A 20,776-nucleotide genomic window follows, 5' to 3' on the forward strand; every position below is an offset into this window, starting at 1 on the left:
CTAGGGGTGTAGTAACGAAGGAGCTGTGCTGTACAAAGGATGTAGCAGAGGCGCTGTGCGCCGCTAGGGGTGTAGTAACGAAGGAGCTGTGCTGTACAAAGGATGTAGTCCTACCCTAGTAGCAGAGGCGCTGCGCGCCGCTAGGGGTGTAGTAACGAAGGAGCTGTGCTGTACAAAGGATGTAGCAGAGGCGCTGTGCGCCGCTAGGGGTGTAGTAACGAAGGAGCTGTGCTGTACAAAGGATGTAGTCCTACCCTAGTAGCAGAGGCGCTGTGTGCCGCTAGGGGTGTAGTAACGAAGGAGCTGTGCTGTACAAAGGATGTAGTCCTACCCTAGTAGCAGAGGCGCTGCGCGCTGCTAGGGGTGTAGTAACGAAGGAGCTGTGCTGTACAAAGGATGTAGTCCTACCCTAGTAGCAGAGGCGCTGCGCGCCGCTAGGGGTGTAGTAACGAAGGAGCTGTGCTGTACAAAGGATGTAGCAGAGGCGCTGTGCGCCGCTAGGGGTGTAGTAACCAAGGAGCTGTGCTGTACAAAGGATGTAGTCCTACCCTAGTAGCGGAGGCGCTGCGCGCCGCTAGGGGTGTAGTAACCAAGGAGCTGTGATGTACAAAGGATGTAGTCCTACCCTAGTAGCGGAGGCGCTGCGCGCCGCTAGGGGTGTAGTAACGAAGGAGCTGTGCTGTACAAAGGATGTAGTCCTACCCTAGTAGCAGAGGCGCTGCGCGCCGCTAGGGGTGTAGTAACGAAGGAGCTGTGCTGTACAAAGGATGTAGCAGAGGCGCTGTGCGCCGCTAGGGGTGTAGTAACCAAGGAGCTGTGCTGTACAAAGGATGTAGTCCTACCCTAGTAGCAGAGGCGCTGTGCGCTGCTAGGGGTGTAGTAACCAAGGAGCTGTGCTGTACAAAGGATGTCGTCCTACCCTAGTAGCAGAGGCGCTGTGCGCCGCTAGGGGTGTAGTAACGAAGGAGCTGTGCTGTACAGAGGATGTAGTCCTACCCTAGTAGCAGAGGCGCTGCGCGCCGCTAGGGGTGTAGTAACGAAGGAGCTGTGCTGTACAAAGGATGTAGTCCTACCCTAGTAGCAGAGGCGCTGCGCGCCGCTAGGGGTGTAGTAACGAAGGAGCTGTGCTGTACAAAGGATGTAGCAGAGGCGCTGTGCGCCGCTAGGGGTGTAGTAACGAAGGAGCTGTGCTGTACAAAGGATGTAGTCCTACCCTAGTAGCAGAGGCGCTGCGCGCCGCTAGGGGTGTAGTAACGAAGGAGCTGTGCTGTACAAAGGCTGTAGCAGAGGCGCTGTGCGCCACTAGGGGTGTAGTAACGAAGGAGCTGTGCTGTACAAAGGATGTAGTCCTACCCTAGTAGCAGAGGCGCTGCGCGCCGCTAGGGGTGTAGTAACGAAGGAGCTGTGCTGTACAAAGGATGTAGCAGAGGCGCTGTGCGCCGCTAGGGGTGTAGTAACGAAGGAGCTGTGCTGTACAAAGGATGTAGCAGAGGCGCTGTGCGCCGCTAGGGGTGTAGTAACCAAGGAGCTGTGCTGTACAAAGGATGTAGTCCTACCCTAGTAGCAGAGGCGCTGTGCGCTGCTAGGGGTGTAGTAACCAAGGAGCTGTGCTGTACAAAGGATGTCGTCCTACCCTAGTAGCAGAGGCGCTGTGCGCCGCTAGGGGTGTAGTAACGAAGGAGCTGTGCTGTACAGAGGATGTAGTCCTACCCTAGTAGCAGAGGCGCTGCGCGCCGCTAGGGGTGTAGTAACGAAGGAGCTGTGCTGTACAAAGGATGTAGTCCTACCCTAGTAGCAGAGGCGCTGCGCGCCGCTAGGGGTGTAGTAACGAAGGAGCTGTGCTGTACAAAGGATGTAGCAGAGGCGCTGTGCGCCGCTAGGGGTGTAGTAACGAAGGAGCTGTGCTGTACAAAGGATGTAGTCCTACCCTAGTAGCAGAGGCGCTGCGCGCCGCTAGGGGTGTAGTAACGAAGGAGCTGTGCTGTACAAAGGCTGTAGCAGAGGCGCTGTGCGCCACTAGGGGTGTAGTAACGAAGGAGCTGTGCTGTACAAAGGATGTAGTCCTACCCTAGTAGCAGAGGCGCTGCGCGCCGCTAGGGGTGTAGTAACGAAGGAGCTGTGCTGTACAAAGGATGTAGCAGAGGCGCTGTGCGCCGCTAGGGGTGTAGTAACGAAGGAGCTGTGCTGTACAAAGGATGTAGTCCTACCCTAGTAGCAGAGGCGCTGTGCGCCGCTAGGGGTGTAGTAACGAAGGAGCTGTGCTGTACAAAGGATGTAGTCCTACCCTAGTAGCAGAGGCGCTGCGCGCTGCTAGGGGTGTAGTAACGAAGGAGCTGTGCTGTACAAAGGATGTAGTCCTACCCTAGTAGCAGAGGTGCTGCGTGCCGCTAGGGGTGTAGTAACAAAGGAGCTGTGCTGTACAAAGGATGTAGCAGAGGCGCTGTGCGCCGCTAGGGGTGTAGTAACCAAGGAGCTGTGCTGTACAAAGGATGTAGTCCTACCCTAGTAGCGGAGGCGCTGCGCGCCGCTAGGGGTGTAGTAACCAAGGAGCTGTGCTGTACAAAGGATGTAGTCCTACCCTAGTAGCGGAGGCGCTGCGCGCCGCTAGGGGTGTAGTAACGAAGGAGCTGTGCTGTACAAAGGATGTAGTCCTACCCTAGTAGCAGAGGCGCTGCGCGCCGCTAGGGGTGTAGTAACCAAAGAGCTGTGCTGTACAAAGGATGTAGTCCTACCCTAGTAGCGGAGGCGCTGCGCGCCGCTAGGGGTGTAGTAACGAAGGAGCTGTGCTGTACAAAGGATGTCGTCCTACCCTAGTAGCGGAGGTGCTGCGCGCCGCTAGGGGTGTAGTAACCAAGGAGTTGTGCTCCAGAAGGCGTAAACCAAGGCCACTGGAATTGTGCCATTCTGCATCAACTCTATCCCAGCAATGATGGATTGACCACACTTGCCCCACAATCCTTCTGCTGCAAGGTTTGCAGAGTTCAACAAAGATGTTTATAGCTCACACAGACTGAAAGTTACTAAAAGTTAACACCACACGTTCTGCTGCACAGTGGCAGTCCCGAAGCAAAGCTTAACCTGTCACTTTTCAACTGCTGATCACCGAACTCAGAGGTGCTGAGGTGAAGGTTGTTCCAGACAATAACAGGACTTAGAACAGAAAAAAACAAGATGCTAGCCACATTGTTACATAGTTTGAATTTACTTGCCGCATAGTTTATTCACTGCCACATAGCTTGGTCTGTTGTATAATTCAAGTGGCCCTGCTAGTCAGCTATGCTTTGTTAAAATACGGGCAGTGGTCCAGGAGTGGACCAGCCAGTCTGTACAGGGCAGGAGCTAGGCTCTCGTAAGGGAGCCAGCTAGTATTTCAGATGTGTGTTTTGAAAGCTACTGAAACACCTGGTTCCCATAGAGACAATGGGGCAGATTTAAGAGCCCCTAGCACCTCCTTGTGCCACATTATCATCATTTTATTTGACGCTAATGTGGCCCAACTAAGCCAAACTCGCTGCACAAAATTTACAAAGTGAAGCAATGCATGCATTGCGCCACTTTGTAACCCTTTGTGCTACATTATGCCTGCGCCAGGCATAATGTATGCAAAGGGGACGTTCCCCGATAGGGGGGGCTGAAAAAATGGCACAAAGAAATCCAAGAGATTTTTTTCCGTAATTTGTTTTGGCACTTTAAACGTCTGCTCTGAGCAGGCATTAAAAGCAGCCACACCATTGTTTACAATGGGTCTCAATGGGCTTTGCAGGATTAGCGTTAACATTTTTTACGGTAATTCTGTAAAGCTCCGAACTAGCTGCAAAAATGTTGACGCTAGTTCCCTAACTACCGCCGTGGTGCACCGTATCTTAGATATTGCGTACACATGGTGGTGTTAGGGGGGCACTACGGGGAGCAGGAAAAGTGGTGCTACACTGGGTGCAGCGCCACTCTCCTTAAATCTGGCCCAATGTGTGAAGCTAAGAGGGCAATGTTACATTTGCTTCCTTAATGTTTTCGACCCACTCATTATTTATGCGGGCTCTCTCTGGATCATCTAGCAGAAACATTTCTTTGTCACTTTAATTTCCTCTCTTTGGTTTTTATGGCATTATTTTGTTTTATATCAACTTTCTTACCGAGTTCCTTTGCTCTGACGTCCACCACACCTTTCATCCTTCATTTCTTTCCTTTAAGTCCCTCACATTTCTTTATTCCCTCCCTCACTCTTGCTGGCCCTGCCTCTGTATCCCCTCACTTTCCGTCCTTCGTTCTCCCCCTTCCTTTCCCTTCTTTCCGTACTCCCTCCCTTTTCTTCCCCCTTCCCTTATACCTTCCTCTCCCTCATTCCCCCACTTTTCGTTCCTGCCTCCTTTTCTTCCTTCCCTCTCTACCCCGTTTCTTCTTTTCCACCCATTCGCATCCCTCGCTCCCTCTTTAGGTGCCTCACACACACTCACTCCAGCTGTAAGCCTCTGCCTCCTGACTCCTATAAATCAGTTTTGGTGACAGGGACAGACTCCCTCTGTCCCAAAGATAAAACCTTCCCTGGTGGACCCCAGACGCGGGGGGAAGGTAGGAATAGCTCTGGGATGTACCAGTCTTGTCTGTCGGTCCCACTCTGTCCCGCTCTCTCTCTTAGTGCAAATATTCACTCTGTCTTCCTCTCCTCCGCTGGCCCTGATTTAGAGTTTGGTGAACCAGTTACTCCATCACAGACATGACAGATACCCTGTCCGCCATATTACAAGTGCATTATATCCTATGGATCTTGTAATGAAATCTAAATCAGGCCCTCCATCTGCTCTCTTCCCGCCCCCAACCCTCCAGTGATGCAAATGCATGCTCTGTCTTCCTCTCCTTATTCTCACTCTGTCTGCGGTCCACTTCCCTAACCTGAACTCCACTAATGCCCCGGTTACTAACTGGTAATCTTTATTACTCCGAGTTTTGGTCTGGCTCGCCATACTAATTACACCATGAGCATCAGAAACCTCCAAAGTCAAAGTTAATCTACTAGTTTCCCGTCCTTCCAAGATGGCGGACTTCCTCTTCCCCGGTGTTGTTTAAAGGGCGTTCAACCCCACCCCCATCCTGTTTCCCGAAAGCCTCAAATAAAAAAATGAAGCCAACTACATAAGGGATGGGAGAGATGGGAAACTATACTGTGCCTAGGAAAACTTGAATACTAGTAATGAAGATTACCGGTTAAGTAAACAGTGCATTACCTCCTCGTCCGCCTTCCTTGGCACAATAATTATAACAAGAGTTGATTCCAAAGCTAGTTCGGCTTCATTTATCAGGATAGTAAAGCATATACCCAAAGCGTAAATACCACATACGTGCTTAAATATGCACCAAACTATGCTACGATAGATACACCTTTAAATGCATCCCAGGAAGTGGCCATAGCGCCAGTCGATCTCCCCTAAATCTGACTCCACATTTATTTATTTCATTTGTACTCAATTATGCATTGAGTAGCTGGATTAAGCATTTCTTTCCTTTCTACTCAATTCTACTTTTCCGCTCAATTTCTACTCAATTCTACATTTCTACTTTATTCTACATTTCTACTCAATTCTACATTGAGAAGGTGGATTAAGCATTTCTTTAATTTCTAATCAATTCTACTTTTCTACTTTTCTTCTCAATTTCTACTCAATTCTACATTTCTACTCAGTTCTACATTTCTACTCAATTCTACATTGAGTAGGTGGATTAAGCATTCCCTGCCTAATCCACCTCCTCACATACTCAATGTACAATTTGATATATTCAGCCGATTTCTCACTGGGCCAAAAGTCACAAAAAGACCGTCAGCCTTCTTGAAAGAGTCAGTCCACGTAAGGTAAATCAATACCACCTGCTCCACATCTAAAAAGTGCAAGAAACACTGATCCGCAGATGCAGGCCCTGGGAACAAAAAAACACTGCAGGAACCACCACAGCTAATCTGTGAAAAGAGAAGAGACCTTAGGTACGAACGCAGGATTTGATTTCAACAATACTGTGTCTGTCAAAATCCTCAAAAATGGTTCTGACCTCAAAAAAGAACCCAAATCCCCTAGTCTTCTTGCTGACACAATAGCCACTGAAAACACCACCTTAACAGTTAAGAATGCTGACTCCCTTGACTCCTACCCATGAGTATCTATCTCCCTTCATTTAATGGAATGATGCTTGAGAGGTGGTGGGTGACCCTACACTGGATAGGCTGGGAGAGAAACCAGACCTGAGCGACCCCGTGGATGTCCTACCATCGCCAACCAGACTCTGACGTCTGACAAGAGCACCTTATAAATATATCCAGTTTCTGTTTGACAGCTTATGACATCTGTAAGTGAAAACTTTACTCTACATATGACCCATCTGTATAAATACCCCCAGTATGGCATGCGCTTGAGGTGCTGTGGGAGGATCTGATGACTGCTTGGGCCAGTTCTCTTGAGGTCCAGCTAGTCACTAGCCATTTGGCAGTGAAGAGGACATTTCAATTCTACCCTACTTTAGTTTTTAAAGCCAGACAGTGGACTAATGAAACTTGAGCCCCCCCACCCCCGCCGCACCCCCCCTGGGTAAAGAACATGGAGCCCCCCCTGTACTCACGCAAGAGCTGTCAGGCTGGGGTGGTGTATTGAGGGGGTCCCCTGGAACTGCGGAGGCTGTGGGTGCCTTTGTTACGCCACTGGCCATAGACCAGTTCAAATGGCTATGGATGAGCTCACAGAGGGACTTTAGTTCATTGGAAGATGATGGCTGCTAAGAGGGAAGGATGGCCTCCCAGGAACTGGTGACTTCACCTAGGCTTTGATGAACCCAATTCATATATTTTCTAATAGTTTTTAAGCACTAATGGAAAATGAGTAATTGTCCATTCCCGAAGTACCTTTGATGCCGCGTGCACCCTTCTCTCATGTTGATTTGCGGATGTATTTTGATTGCGGTGCATTTGGTAGATGCCTCACACCTGCTCTACAAGGTACTGGACTTACAGGTTGAACGCTCCCTCAAGTTTCGGTGATGCGGTGAACGTCCGGTCCTGATGCTAGGAAGGATACTGCTAAGTGATGCTCATCTGCCCGGGGTCCAAGACCACGTGGTGGTGATAGCTGAGTGGGATGGAGAGGTGTTTACTTCTGGTGGACACAGTTTCACATCTCGGCCTGACGCTCCTTCACATATCCTGTGCCATTCGCAGTGGTAAATAAGCATTTTTGGGGCCCTGGACAAGGCATATTTTGGGGCCCTTCTCATAATTGCATTGCCCAGTTTCTGCTAATTGAAGCCTGTATGATGCTAAGCAAACTTTCAGCAACGTAGTTAACACTACAACAGTTGTCTTACCAGGGAGCCTAAAAATCCTTCATATGCCCCCGTGACAAGTGAGAAACACTCGGCCTGAGCGGTCTGCAGGGAGGAGACAGGCTACGATATGGACATAGAGATGATCTAGGCTAGGGACGTAACAAAGGCCCCCGCAGCCTCCCTGATGCGGGGGGGAAGGGCGAGCTCCAGGGGTGCCCTTCAGCACAGTACATTGTGCACGGGCAGCAGGCCCCTAACTGGGGAAGGGGCCCCCTACAGGTACTTTGCGGGGGATGGGGGGCTTTAAATTGCGTTACGCCACTAAGCTAGATAAAGAGAACGTTGGCTTTGCCGGGGGGGGGGGGGAGGGGGGCCTTGGAAGCTGGGGGTCCTGGGCAGTGCCCCTGTGCCCGGGCCTTAACACGTCTCCGTCCGTTCTCCCTCTCATGAATGGACTTGTGGTTTGCTTTGCAACCAGACGTCTCCCTCTTTGGCTGTTCGCTTTGGGCCAGATCGTGCTTCGTATCTGTTTGTTTTGTTCAACAAACCCCAATAGCAAACGTTATATATGATAAAACAGCACCTTCTTATGTTGTGCTGTAATAATTGGCATAGAGATGAATTAAACCTGCCCCTTTCATAAGAAATGATGTAGCACTCGTGTGATATTAGATCACGTGCTCCATTAGTCAACTTCTAAAAAAACCTTGAAATTGTCTCCAGGAATAAGCAGTTGCAAAGCCCACCAACATTTCTGTGCTTTTATAAAGCCGTTCTGATGATTGATCTATCTACCTAACACTGCCAGGGAGCAAATTCCTTTGATAATAAGCACCTTTCCTCCAGAACTTTTCCAAGCACTTTTTCAAAAGGTCCTCCGTGCCAGATCGAGATAAAAGCATTTGGGATTTTTTGATACTATGAATAATACAGTCTGTGGTTGGCGAGAAATCATTTTTGGCTCCTGTTTGGGATTCCACTCTCCTGTGCGCCTTAGAATTATTCCACTTATGATGTCCTGTGGTTGCTGCTTAAAAATATAGCACTGGTGTGCTTCATTTCTAGCGCATTACTCTGTTCTGACGTCACTGCAGCGCAGTGAGTCCAGAGGTGTGATGCCGTATTACAGACATACGTGTCCCATGCACATATCATGCAAACTATCGTGCAACAGCAGCTCTCACTTCATTCCACTCTGCAAACGTCATTCCCAAGAATACCAGGATATGCTCCATCCCTACTCGACAGTCAGTCTAACCAGGCACAGTCAGTCTAACCGTGCACCACGTGTTCCAACTCTGTCTCTCAGCATTCCAACTCTGGGTCTCTGCATTCCATCTGTGCCTCAGCATTCCAACTCTGTCTCTGCATTCCAACTCTGGGTCTTTGGATCCCATCCCTGTCCCTGCATACCATCTTAGGGTCTCGGCATTGCTACAATGTCTCAGCATGCCCACTCCATGCCTCTGCATTCCATCTGTGCCTCTGCATTCCATCTCAATGTCTCCAAATTCCATCTCTGGGGCTCTGCATTCCATCTCTGGGTCACTGCATTCCATCTGTGCCTCAGCATTCCATCTCAATGTCTCAAAATTCCATCTCTGGGGCTCTGCATTCCATCTCTGGGTCACTGCATTCCATCTGTGCATCAGCATTCAAACTCTGTCTCTGCATTCCAACTCTGTCTCTGCATCCCAACTCTGGGTCTTTGCATCCCATCCCTGTCTCTGCATTCCATCTTAGGGTCTCGGCATTCCTACTCTGTCTCAGCATTCCTTCTCTGTGTCTCTGCACTCCGACTCAGGGTCTCTGCACTACAACTCTTGGTCTCTGCATTCCATCTCTGTGTCTCTGCATTCCAACTCTGGGTCTCTGCATTCCATCTGTGCCTCAGCATTCCAACTCTTTCCCTGCATTCCAACTCTGTCTCTGCATTCCAACCCTGGGTCTCTGCATCCATCTGTGCCTCAGCATTCCATCTCTGCCTCTGCATTCCAACTCTGGGTCTTTGCATCCCATCCCTGTCTCTGCATTCCATCTTAGGGTCTCGGCATTCCTACTCTATCTCAGCATTCCATCTCTGTGTCTCTGCATTCCAACTCTGGGTCTCCACATTCCAACTCTGGGTCTCCACATTCCATCTGTGCCTCAGCATTCCAACTCTGTCTCTGCATTCCAACCCTGGGTCTCTGCATCCATCTGTTCCTCAGCATTCCATCTCTGCATTCCAACTCTGGGTCTTTGCATCCCATCCCTGTCTCTGCATTCCATCTTAGGGTCTCAGCATTCCTACTCTGTCTCAGCATTCCATCTCTGGGTCTCTGCACTCCGACTCTGGGTCTCTGCACTCCGACTCTGGGTCTCTGCACTCTGACTCTGGGTCTCTGCATTCCATCTCTGCCTCAGCATTCCAACTCTGTCTCTGCAGTCCAACTCTGGGTCTTTGCATCCCATCCCTGTCTCTGCATTCCATCTTAGGGTCTCAGCATTCCTACTCTGTCTCAGCATTCCATCTCTGGGTCTCTGCACTCCGACTCTGGGTCTCTGCACTCTGACTCTGGGTCTCTGCATTCCATCTCTGCCTCAGCATTCCAACTCTGTCTCTGCAGTCCAACTCTGGGTCTTTGCATCCCATCCCTGTCTCTGCATTCCATCTTAGGGTCTCGGCATTCCTACTCTGTCTCAGCATTCCATCTCTGGGTCTCTGCACTCCGACTCTGGGTCTCTGCACTCCGACTTTGGGTCTCTGCATTCCATCTCTGTTCCTTTGCATTCCAACGCTGGGTCTCTGCATCCATCTGTGCCTCAGCATTCCAACTCTGTCTCTGCATTCCATCTCTGGGTCTTTGCAACCCATCCCTGTCTCTGCATTCCATCTTATGGTCTCGGCATTCCTACTCTGTGTCAGCATTCCATCTCTGTGTCTCTGCACTCCGACTCTGGGTCTCTGCATTCCAACTCTGGGTCTCTGCACTCCATCTCTGTCTCTCTGCACTCCATCTCTGTGTCTCTGCACTCCATCTCTGGGTCTCTGCATTCCAACTCTGGGTCTCTGCACTCCATCTCTGTGTCTCTGCATTCCAACTCTGGGTCTCTGCATTCCATCGGTGCCTCAGCATTCCAACTCTGTCTCTGCATTCCAACTCTGGGTCTTTGCAGCCCATCCCTGTCTCTGCATACCATTTTAGGGTCTCAGCATTGCTACAATGTCTCAGCATTCCCACTTCATGCCTGTGCATTACATCTGTGCCTCAGCATTCCATCTCAATGTCTCCAAATTCCATCTCTGGGGCTCTGCATTCCATCTCTGGGTCTCTGCATTCATACTCTGTCTCAGCAATCCAACTCTGTGTCTCAGCATTCCAACTCTATGTCTCCGCATTCCATCTCTGGGTCTCTGCATTCATACTTTGTCTCAGCAATCCAACTCTGTGCCTTAGTATTCCATCTCTATGCCTCTGCATTCCATCTCTGGGTCTCTGCATTTCAAATCCATGTCTGCATTCCATCTGTGTCTCTGCATCCCTACTCTGTGTCTCTGCATTCCATCTCTGTGTCTCTGCCTTCCAAATCCATGTCTCTGCCTTCCATCTCTGGGTCTCTGCATTCCTAATCTGTGCCTCAGTAACCCATCTCTGCATCTCATCTCTGTCTCAGCATTCGATCAGTGTCTCTGCATTCCAACTCTATGTCTCTACATTTGAAATCTGTGTCTCAGCATTCCAACCCTATGTCTCTGCATTCCATCTCTGGGTCTCAGTATTTCAACTCTGTGTCTCTGCATTCCAACTCTCGGTCTCTGTATCCCATCCCTTTCTCTGCATTTCATCTCTGTGTCTCTGCATTCCTACTATGTGTCTCAGCATTCCCACTCCATGTCTCGGCATTCCAACTCTATGTCTCTGCATTCCATCTCTGGGTCCCTGCATTCCTAGTCTGTGCCTCAGCATCCCATCTCTGGGTCTCTGCATCCCATCTCTGTCTCAGCATTCCATCTCTGTCTCTCCATTCCAACTCTGTGTCTCAGCATTCCAACTCTATGTCTCTGCATTCCATCTCAGGGTCTCTGCATTTCTACTCTATGTCTCAGCATTCCCACTCCGTGTCTCTGCATTCCAACTCTTGGTCTCTGCATTCCCAATCTGTGTCTCAGCATTCCAACTCTGTGCCTCAGAGTTGGAGTGCAGAGCTATTGAGTTAGAATGCTATGTCTCTTCATTCCAACTTTGGGTCTCTGCATCCCATCTCTGTCTCAGCATTCCATCTGTGTCTCTGCATTCCAACTCAGTGTCTCTGCATCCCATCTCTGTGTTTCAGCATTCCATCTGTGTCTCTGCATTCCAGCTCTATGTCTCTGATTCCAACTCAGTGTCTCTGCATCCCATCTCTGTGTCTCAGGAGTCCAACTCCATGTCTCTGCAGTCCATCTGTGTCTCTGCATTCTAACTCTGTGTTTCAGCATTCCAACTATATGTCTCTGCATGCCAACTCTATGTCTCTGCATTCCTACTCTGTGTCTCAACATTCCTACTCTGTGTCTCAACATTCCTACTCTGTGTCTCAACATTCCTACTCTGTGTCTCTGCAATCCAACTCTGGGTCTCTGCAGTCCATCTCTGTGTCTCAATATTCTAACTCTAGGTCTCTGCATTCCAGCTCTGTGTCTCTGAATTCCATCTCTGTGTCTCTGCATTCCTACTCTGTCATAGCATTCCAACTCTGGGTCTCTGCATCTCATCTCTGTGTCTCTGAATTACAACTCTGGGTCTCTGCATTCCAACTCTGGGTCTCTGCATTCCTACTCCGTGTCTCAGCATTCCAACTTTGTGTCTCTACATTCCATCTCTTGGTCTCCATCCTACCTCTGTCTCAGCATTCCATCTAGGCCTCTGCATTCCACCTTTGTGCCTCTGCATTCCAAATCCATGTCTCTGCATTCCATCTCTGGGTCTCTGCATTTCTACTCTTTGTCTCAGCATTCCAACCCTTTGTCTCTGCATTCCAATTCTATGTATCTGCATTCCAACTCTGTGCATCAGCATTCCAACTATGGGTCGCTGCATCCCATCCATGTCTCTGCATTCCATCTCTGTGCCTCAGCATTCCGACTCTATATCTCTGCATTCCACCTCTAAGTCTATGCATTCCAACTCCATGTCTCTGCATTCCATGTGTGTCTCTGCATTCCATCTCTGTGTCTCTAAATTCCATCTCTGTGTCTCAGCATTACAACTCTAGGTCTCTGCATTCCATCTGTGTCTCTGCATTCCAAATCTATGTCTCTGCATTCCACCTTTGTGTCTCTGCATTCCAAATCTATGTCGCTGCACTGCCACTTCATGTCCCTGCATCCCATCTTTGTCTCTGCATTCCATCTCTGGGTCTCTGCACTTCATCTCTGTGTATCTGCATTCAAATCCTTTTTCATATAAAACATGCAATTCTGCAATCCCAGCATAAAAATCCATCTCTAATTACTTTTTAATCAGCGATTTGTGACATTCCGAGACGCTGATGATAAAGAAATTACGCAACAAATCAATTGTAATACTTTATCACAGTTGAGTAATGAAGTCACAATGCCTGCCAAAGACAGCATCAGAGGCGAGACGCTGGCCAGGTTGTTGCTTTTTGCCAGGTTGTTGCTTTTTTTCTTCTGTTCTGTTTTTTCTAGCAGTACAGTGACAATCAGAAAGGAGATATTTATGGCAACATATTTATTTTTTGCACTCCTCAGGCAATTATAGAAAATTTAAAATCTTTCTCCATTTTCTACACGTTCTGAGATACTGTACCCCTTTAATAAAAAAAAAAGCTGACTTTTAATAAACCAAAGTTAATAACTTTTTGGAACAAATATACGACAGCCTTTTTATGTGTTCAATTTTTCACTAGAGACTCTATCTTTATTCTTCATGTTTGCTCATATGCTCTCTCTTCCATGCGACACAGCTACACACCAAGGATTTAAGTGGTGTGTGGGAAAGGTGATGGTGTGACTATGTATTATAAGAAATAAAGTACCCCCTGCCTTACATGACAATGATATTGCAAATCACCTCGGAGTTCCATAACCTTGTACAGGAACTCACCCTTCGGTTTCCTTCCTCTATATGGTCATAGAACTCTGCGGTGACTTGTAATATCCTTCTAATATAAGACAGGGGGCAGTTTATCCCATATATAATACCAGGGGCGCAGCTGAGGCCCCTTCATCCCCTGCAGCAGTGGGGGCAGGGAGCAAAGACTTCAGGGGACCCATTCAGCCCAAGACTCTAGGGACCTTAGTCTGCTCCAGGTGCAGCTTTTTTGTATTTGGCCACAGTATAGTACTCTCGCTGGAGCCTAGCAGCACACCCCACATCCAACCATTTTAATCCAGTATCTGAGCATTCCATCACTGCAACTGAGCATCCCAACTCTGCATCCTAGCGTCTCAGGCCTGCATACCAGTACTTTAACCACAACATTTTGCATCCTAAACCTGCAGCTCAAAATTGTTATCTTCGTTTGCCCTGCCGAGCCCTACAAGCAGCCAAGCCCTGCACACCAGCAATTCAGCCATTAATTCCATCATTTACTCATACTTCCCAGTACTGGTACCCATATGGAAGGACTCTTAACCTGTAGCTCAGAATTCACACACCAGAGCCATCACCTCTATACCAAAACTATAATAATTCATCACAACATTCTGCCCCTACTTCCTGACGTTTGAACTCTGCGCCAGGCTGAACAAGCATTGGCAATTGCAACAGGTATGGCTTATAACTGAAAGTTCCTCTTCAGCCACTGGTGAGGTTAGGCACTCCGTATGACGTCATAGATGCACTCTGTCCCCCATCCTTGTGCTCATGCATTCATCCACTGGCTCATTCCTGCACTCAGCCATTTACTCACTCACAATAAAACACACACACAACCCCAAAAAGGAAAGCGATTACACTGGGAATCCACACATACAGTGAAAAGGAGTGGAGTTATAGGGTGTGTTGGAGGCTGGTAGAGTCATGATGAAGTGCAGAGTCACGAATAGCAGCAGATGGGACCAGCTTATTCTCTGCCAGTACAGGTGCCTGGTTTCTAGAAACTCTCCCTCCAAGGAAACAAGCGCACGAAACTGCAAATGCAATGCATTTTATTCTTGTTTAGGGATTTCATGGAGATGCTGCAGACGTGTATAGCCCACAAGTCTCGGGGTACAATAATGAAAAAAGATAGCTTAGGTAGTTAATGCACTTGCTGGAGAGATTTGTGAGTAATCTCTGGTCACAGGCCTGGATCATCATACAATAGCTTAGAAGGTTAAGGTGAAAGCATCAGACCATTGCATGTAACATATGTGTCACATGTCACTTTTCTTTCCATGTAGTATATCTCAGTAGGTTAAAAGGTCGGTTGCAGTTATCTTATGCAACCGACAGGTCACACATCATTGTAAATTGGTGCAGTGTGTGTTGTGCCTGCTGCAAAGAGGTGGCTGTAACCTGCAAGGCCAAAGATTGAGTTACTGCTGGTGTGAACTCATTCTTTCATTATTTCTTAAATGTGATAAAATGGGGTTCATTAGGTAGCAATCAACACTTTATATAAAATGCCAACAAAACTCAAAAATCGGTTCCATTGGGTAGTCACTAACATCTTATATAAAAGGCAAAGAATGGATTTGTATTGTGCACTTCATCAATGGTTATGCTTAGTTTATTTAAATAACATATATCCATAAGTGGAAAACAAGAGATTTCTGTATCTTACATAGTTACATAAAGAGCTTGAGAAAGTTAAAAACAACACTTTTGCAATGTTATCTTTTGTCATGTTGAAAGGGACAGGTGATCTTGTTTGCCCAGATGGGGTGATAATTCGGGGTGCAGGTGCAAAGGTCTTGGGGCTTTGTCTGAAGGCAACAACTGCTGCTGAGGAGGACACAAATCAAACAAAGGGAGTCACAGACTGCTCCTGAAAGGAGCTCTTTGCTGCTGGGCAGAGAGCTACACAGGAAACAAGTGTCCCAGGCCCCCTGATTTGTAGGCCGAGGAGATGCACAGATGTATCGTGTGTAAGTGCCACCTCAAAAGTTCTGGTGTTAAGCTGGGACGGTTCACTGGGGCAGTGGCGTAACGAAACTTGAGGGGTGTCCCCTCTGCAAAGAACCTTGAGGGGGACCCCTCCACCCTGGACCCAGTCAGGAGTCTGCCTCCCATGTACTGTGCTAAGGGAGCCCCCTGAAGCTCGCCCACCTCCCCCCGCACCGCGGGGGCTGCAGGGGCCTTTGTTACCACACCGCCCTGTGGCAGAACTAGAACCCCGTTCCAGTTCACGAACAGCTTCTGGAACCATGAGCCATACAGTTCCTACTTTGTTCCAGCATTGCCCTGCATTCTTAAACTTGGACTCGAGAAATGTACTTGTTTCCATACGTGAAAAGATGCTGATGGCTTCCGTCTATGAGCGACACCTGACTCAGCATCATGCCCGGTGCTTAGCGACACCTTGACTGATGGAACAATGAGTTTGTCCCACAGTCTCACTTTCCTACGCCGGACTGACTCCCGATGAAAGCCAATGTGTGAAGCCCAAACTTCCGTGGAGGACTTCAGTCTCCAGCTCTCCCACTCAGACACCACTTCACGCGCACTACTTGCACACTAAAAATGGCACGCACAAGCACCTTGAGGCGATTCCATTTGCTTTGTGGGGTACACAAAGAATTTATTTTAAAAAAATAGGCCACCCAAGGAAATATAGTGCAATGGAAACAATATTTTCTCAGTGGGAACACGTGAACAGCGTGTACCATTGTGAAATTCTTTATGCTCGTAGCATCTCAAACAACAATAAAGTGATTTGCAAATTGACTACACATATTTATTAAACTGTTCATTTTTACACTTGAACTCCATGAAGTTTGAGCTTGCCACTGAGGTTCTGACACCTCCCACCGTGCCCATCACGCCTTTGTGGTGTCATCCCAATGCCTTTAGATCAATTTCTCAAAACTCTATGGAGAGGGATGGGAGAGTTCAATTTGAGGTTTCAGGTGGATTTGGCCTTTTAACTCTCAGCCGATTTGAATATCAGTGACTTATTTGATGTAAGTGGATCTTATCCCCAGAACATGTGAAGATTTAGGGGGTTATTACAACTTTGGAGGAGGTGTTAATCCGTCCCAAAAGTGACGGATATACCACCAGCCGTATTACGAGTCCATTATATCCTATGGAACTCGTAATACGGCTGGTGGTATATCCGTCACATTTGGGACGGATTAACACCCTCCTCGAAAGTTGTAATAACCCCCATAATCCTGTGACCCTGTGTGGGAGTTTGACCCATTAATCTTTAATTCAGTAAACTCTTCTGCCCAAAATCCGTGACCATGAGGCAAACGTGACCATGAACTAAAAGGTGCATTTGACACAGCGCCCTTTGTGGATTTTACCCTAGACACATTAGGGAACATTAGAGAATTTGGCTTCATGGCCTACTGCAAATCCCACAAATAAGTAATGGGTGGAATGCCTGAATTCATCTAAGCCACTGGTAATCACTCGAGCCACATCCCAGTCCTTCGTTATTTTACAGACCGTGCCACATTTGCTTGGATCCAGCAAAATGCAAATCAATCTTGGCCCTGCTTCCACAGGAATTGTCTATCCCAAACTGCTAACTAACATCCTCCCTGAATTGAAAAACAAGCAACCCAAGACCAGCTTCATCCCATTAAGGCCCATCACCCGGGTACAGCTTAGCTCCAGGGCACAGTGCACACAGGACCCATATATGGACATTCTTGTCCTAATTAGGGCATCACACTGAAGTATACAAACAAGTGATGGATGGAATGTGGCAAGAGTAATTAACAGTGGCTGAAATTAATTCAAGCATTCCATTCATCACACTTTTGTATACCTCAGTGCGATGCTCAAGGTGGGATGGGTATGCCCAGACATAGGCCCGTGCACAGTGTGCCACTGGAGGCAAGCATTACCCGACTGATGAGCCCAAATAAGGGTGAAACTGGTCTTGCGTTGCTTGTGTTCCGGTTCAAGGAGGACCTGATCTGGCAGCTTGGGATGGACTGTTCCTAAAGGAGAAGGGTTAAGTGTGATTTGCACATGGCTGGGTCCAAACAGAGGTGACATGGTGTGCAAAGTAACAATGGACTGGGATGCAGCCCGAGTAATTACCTGTTGCTGAAATTAATTCAAGCATTCCTTCCATCATTTTTTATCTACTACTTCAAAATATGCCACGTGACTTTCAAGGGGGGAAATGTATAGTTATATTTTGGCCTTAAAGCTAAAGGCATCCTGTCCTCCATAGAAGACTTGACCGCTCAACTTTGGAGGATTTTGTTCTGTGAAACTAAGTAGGTTTTGATCCTGTAACATCAAACATTGTAAAATGAGACTCTGAGGAAGACTCTGTGCAAATTCACTTTGAGACTCTACACAGGATTCACACCTTCATATTCAAGGTACTCTAACATTTGAGCCTATATAGACAGACATACCTGGTGACCTTAAAACATATTCCATTCAGTGAACATAAGCAGATTTGTCCCAGAGTTGCTAGTATATGTTGTTCTATAATTTTTGCAATCCAGTAGTTGTCCTAGTAATGTTTAGGACATAAGGGCAACATCTGGTTGGGTGGGTACATTTACCGAATTTAGCATAGTCCAAATAAGTGGTAAAGCCATAAAAATATATATTACAAACATGGGATGTACTTATAATATGCATTGTGAACATTTTTCACTAACTGCAGTATGAACCCAATAATCATTGATGCATCAAACTATGTACGAACTTTGTAGCAAAATGGATTTTCCCCATGCTCTGAAAACCTCTAAGAGGCAAAACATTAAAACTGGTCACCTTTGTTAAGGCCAGGAGCTTTTGACCCACAGTATTTTATACCAACCCTTGTGTATTTGTTTGTGCCTCTGCATTTTAAGATGGATTAGAACAAATGGGTAATAGTGACATGGACCTCTAAAGAACACGTAATGAAAGACCTCCAGAGACTTGACATGTCAACATAAGCTTGAGTGATGCTTGTAGAAGCTACATATCTGTATCACTCAGAACAATTCTGTAGGACTCATTGATGTATTGCACCTAGGTGGAAAGGCCACACCGATACTATTATTTGAAGTTCTGGGGACCTTGAGTTGAGATTTGTTTCCAGTTCTGGAGGCTGCATCTGCAGTCCTGTATCTAGATCTGAGGACAGCTTATCAGAATGGAGACAGGTTTAAGAGGTCACTTTTACAAGAGGGGAAAGACAGTCCAATGATAGTCCTAGACAAGCCACCAGATAGGTGCAAGATCTGTACCTGTGTGGTCAGGGTCAAGGACAAATAGATACATACCAGGCAGGGATATATATTTATGAAAGAAACATCAACAACTGTAAAATAAGTGAATCTAATACACTATGCAAGCATTTTCCACTGAGGAGTCCTACACAACTAGCAATCACAGTCAGAAGCTGAACGGTATGATGGGTGAGGTGTATTATTAGAAAATAATTTCAACGCAAGCATAAACAAATGTTTGTTACATTGACATAGCAGAAGAGGTGAATAAATAAAAAGTAAAATAATTGAAAAAGTCCTGGGACAAAAAGGGAGATGCAAGAGAACTGAGAAAGCAAGAGGAAAGCTTGAAACATTGTAATCAGTGTTTCTCAAGAGGAGCCAGGATCACTGTATTCAAAAGCAGTCACTTCAAGGTCATATGTCTCTCCAACACTCTGGGACTGGAGTGACCATGTGCACCTCCTTCAGGCGGAGGTGTGATTGCAGGCATACTGGATACAGAGAGGAGAGAAGAGAGAGTGCATTGTGTCTCGTGCTTTCTACCACCACGTACCCTCCAAGCTGTCTTCTCGCTGCATATTGAAGTTGTCGTAGGAATCCCAGCGGATGAGGGGGTCAGAAGTGTTGTAGTCCACAGAGACGCTGGGGCCATTCTCAAGATGTTCCATTCCTGTGAACCGGTAAAAGAGGTGTACACTGGTAAGGTGAGATTCTTAGAACGGGACCATCTCGTGCTATGCATGATCAGCCACAGCAAAACCATTATTATTCAGTGCCAAGATGCCCAAAGAGTTCAACGTCAGCTTTACAAATACATATTATGTTACACATAACAGCATCCTGTTAATGTGTCAGTCCTAAATGAGCACTCAATGGTATTGTGAACTGCAATAGATTTATTTCTTATGTACTGTGAGAATGACTACTGTCAAAATCAATGACTGCCTTATTGTAATTGCAATTATATAGCGCTTACTGTCCCTGACAAGTAAAATGAGGCTTGGCATGAGGCACAGGAGGGATACATGAGGAAGAATTTAGCAACGGTTGTTTGGAAGATCATAGTAGTAAACGTAGGCTTGGGGTGAGCCGGATGGGATAGAGAAGGGAAGAGTCTAGAAAGGGTTGTTTTTGAGATCATAGCAGTAGAATGAGGTTTGCGATGAGTCAGAGAGTGGGGGTAGAGGATATATTGAGAGAGGTATCGGGTGAGACAGAGTGGTGCACTGGCGAGAATAAAACATATTTTTTCTCTTTTCTACAGTAGGAGTAAAGTAATACATTTATAGATACATGACTACAGAGAAAGGGTATATATGTACAAGGAAGGTGATATATTGAGATTTAAAGTTGTATTGTATAAACTCAGACTTTCAAGTGTTGATTTACTTGAAGCTAATATATTTGCGTGTTTTTATAACTCATTTTTAAAGATTTAGTTTTCCTCAATATTGCCATAATGAAGCGCTTGTAGATAAAATAGTTATGATAATCTTTACAGATTGTGAGCAATAAAACACAGACCCATAAGCACCTAACCAGACAACTTTTATAAAAATATAGAACAACCATTGAAGGCCAAAGCAGACTGGTTGGCAGGGGAATTTCGAAACTACAACCCATTTGCCAACAGAGACTTGAATTTTGCTTTTGCATTGGTTGAGCTGTGCGCAGGTTCCCTGCCCTCTAACAGAAGGGAGCGCAACGAGAGAGAATGTTGAGGAACATTTAGAGAACTTCACATAAGACATTGAAGAATCTGGCAGAAAGAAAAGCGTTGAGCAGGTGAAAGGGGACTTTCGTACACTGCAGGGAAAAAGAAAATTATTCTACAAAAACTCCTAATTCGGTTCTGCACTGCAGTTGCATTTATAAAGTGCTAAAAACCTGGCAATTAATCTCATGTGCTTGAGGAGTTGAACAAACATAGCTGGAAGAATGAAATAAAGAAACCCTTAGTTGACTTCTTGAAAGGAATTGGACCTAGTTCTTGAATTTGTCCCCTGGTCACACAACTCTTTACGTAATCACTTTATGGGTGAGGCCAGGCTGCAGTTTTGGCTTCAACATAGCCAACGTTATATCTATTGGCTGACAGGGACAAAAACTGAAAACTTAGATTACATTTGATCAAAAGGCTAAACT

At 46.8% G+C, this 20,776-nt stretch overlaps 1 protein-coding gene across 11 annotated transcripts in view; it reads right to left on the minus strand.

Annotated features, from left to right (window-relative positions):
• Nucleotides 1–20,776, minus strand: part of TNS1 (tensin 1) — a 1,530,885-nt gene that overhangs the window by 225,005 nt on the left and 1,285,104 nt on the right. For all 11 annotated transcript variants that reach the window (XM_069227070.1, XM_069227066.1, XM_069227068.1 and 8 more), the window contains one exon: nt 19,185–19,301. In XM_069227070.1, the coding sequence (XP_069083171.1) occupies nt 19,185–19,301 (117 nt within the window). The remainder of the gene's footprint in view (nt 1–19,184; nt 19,302–20,776) is intronic.

This window comes from Pleurodeles waltl, chromosome 3_2, assembly GCF_031143425.1.
Source record: "Pleurodeles waltl isolate 20211129_DDA chromosome 3_2, aPleWal1.hap1.20221129, whole genome shotgun sequence".
Lineage (NCBI taxonomy): Eukaryota > Metazoa > Chordata > Amphibia > Caudata > Salamandridae > Pleurodeles > Pleurodeles waltl.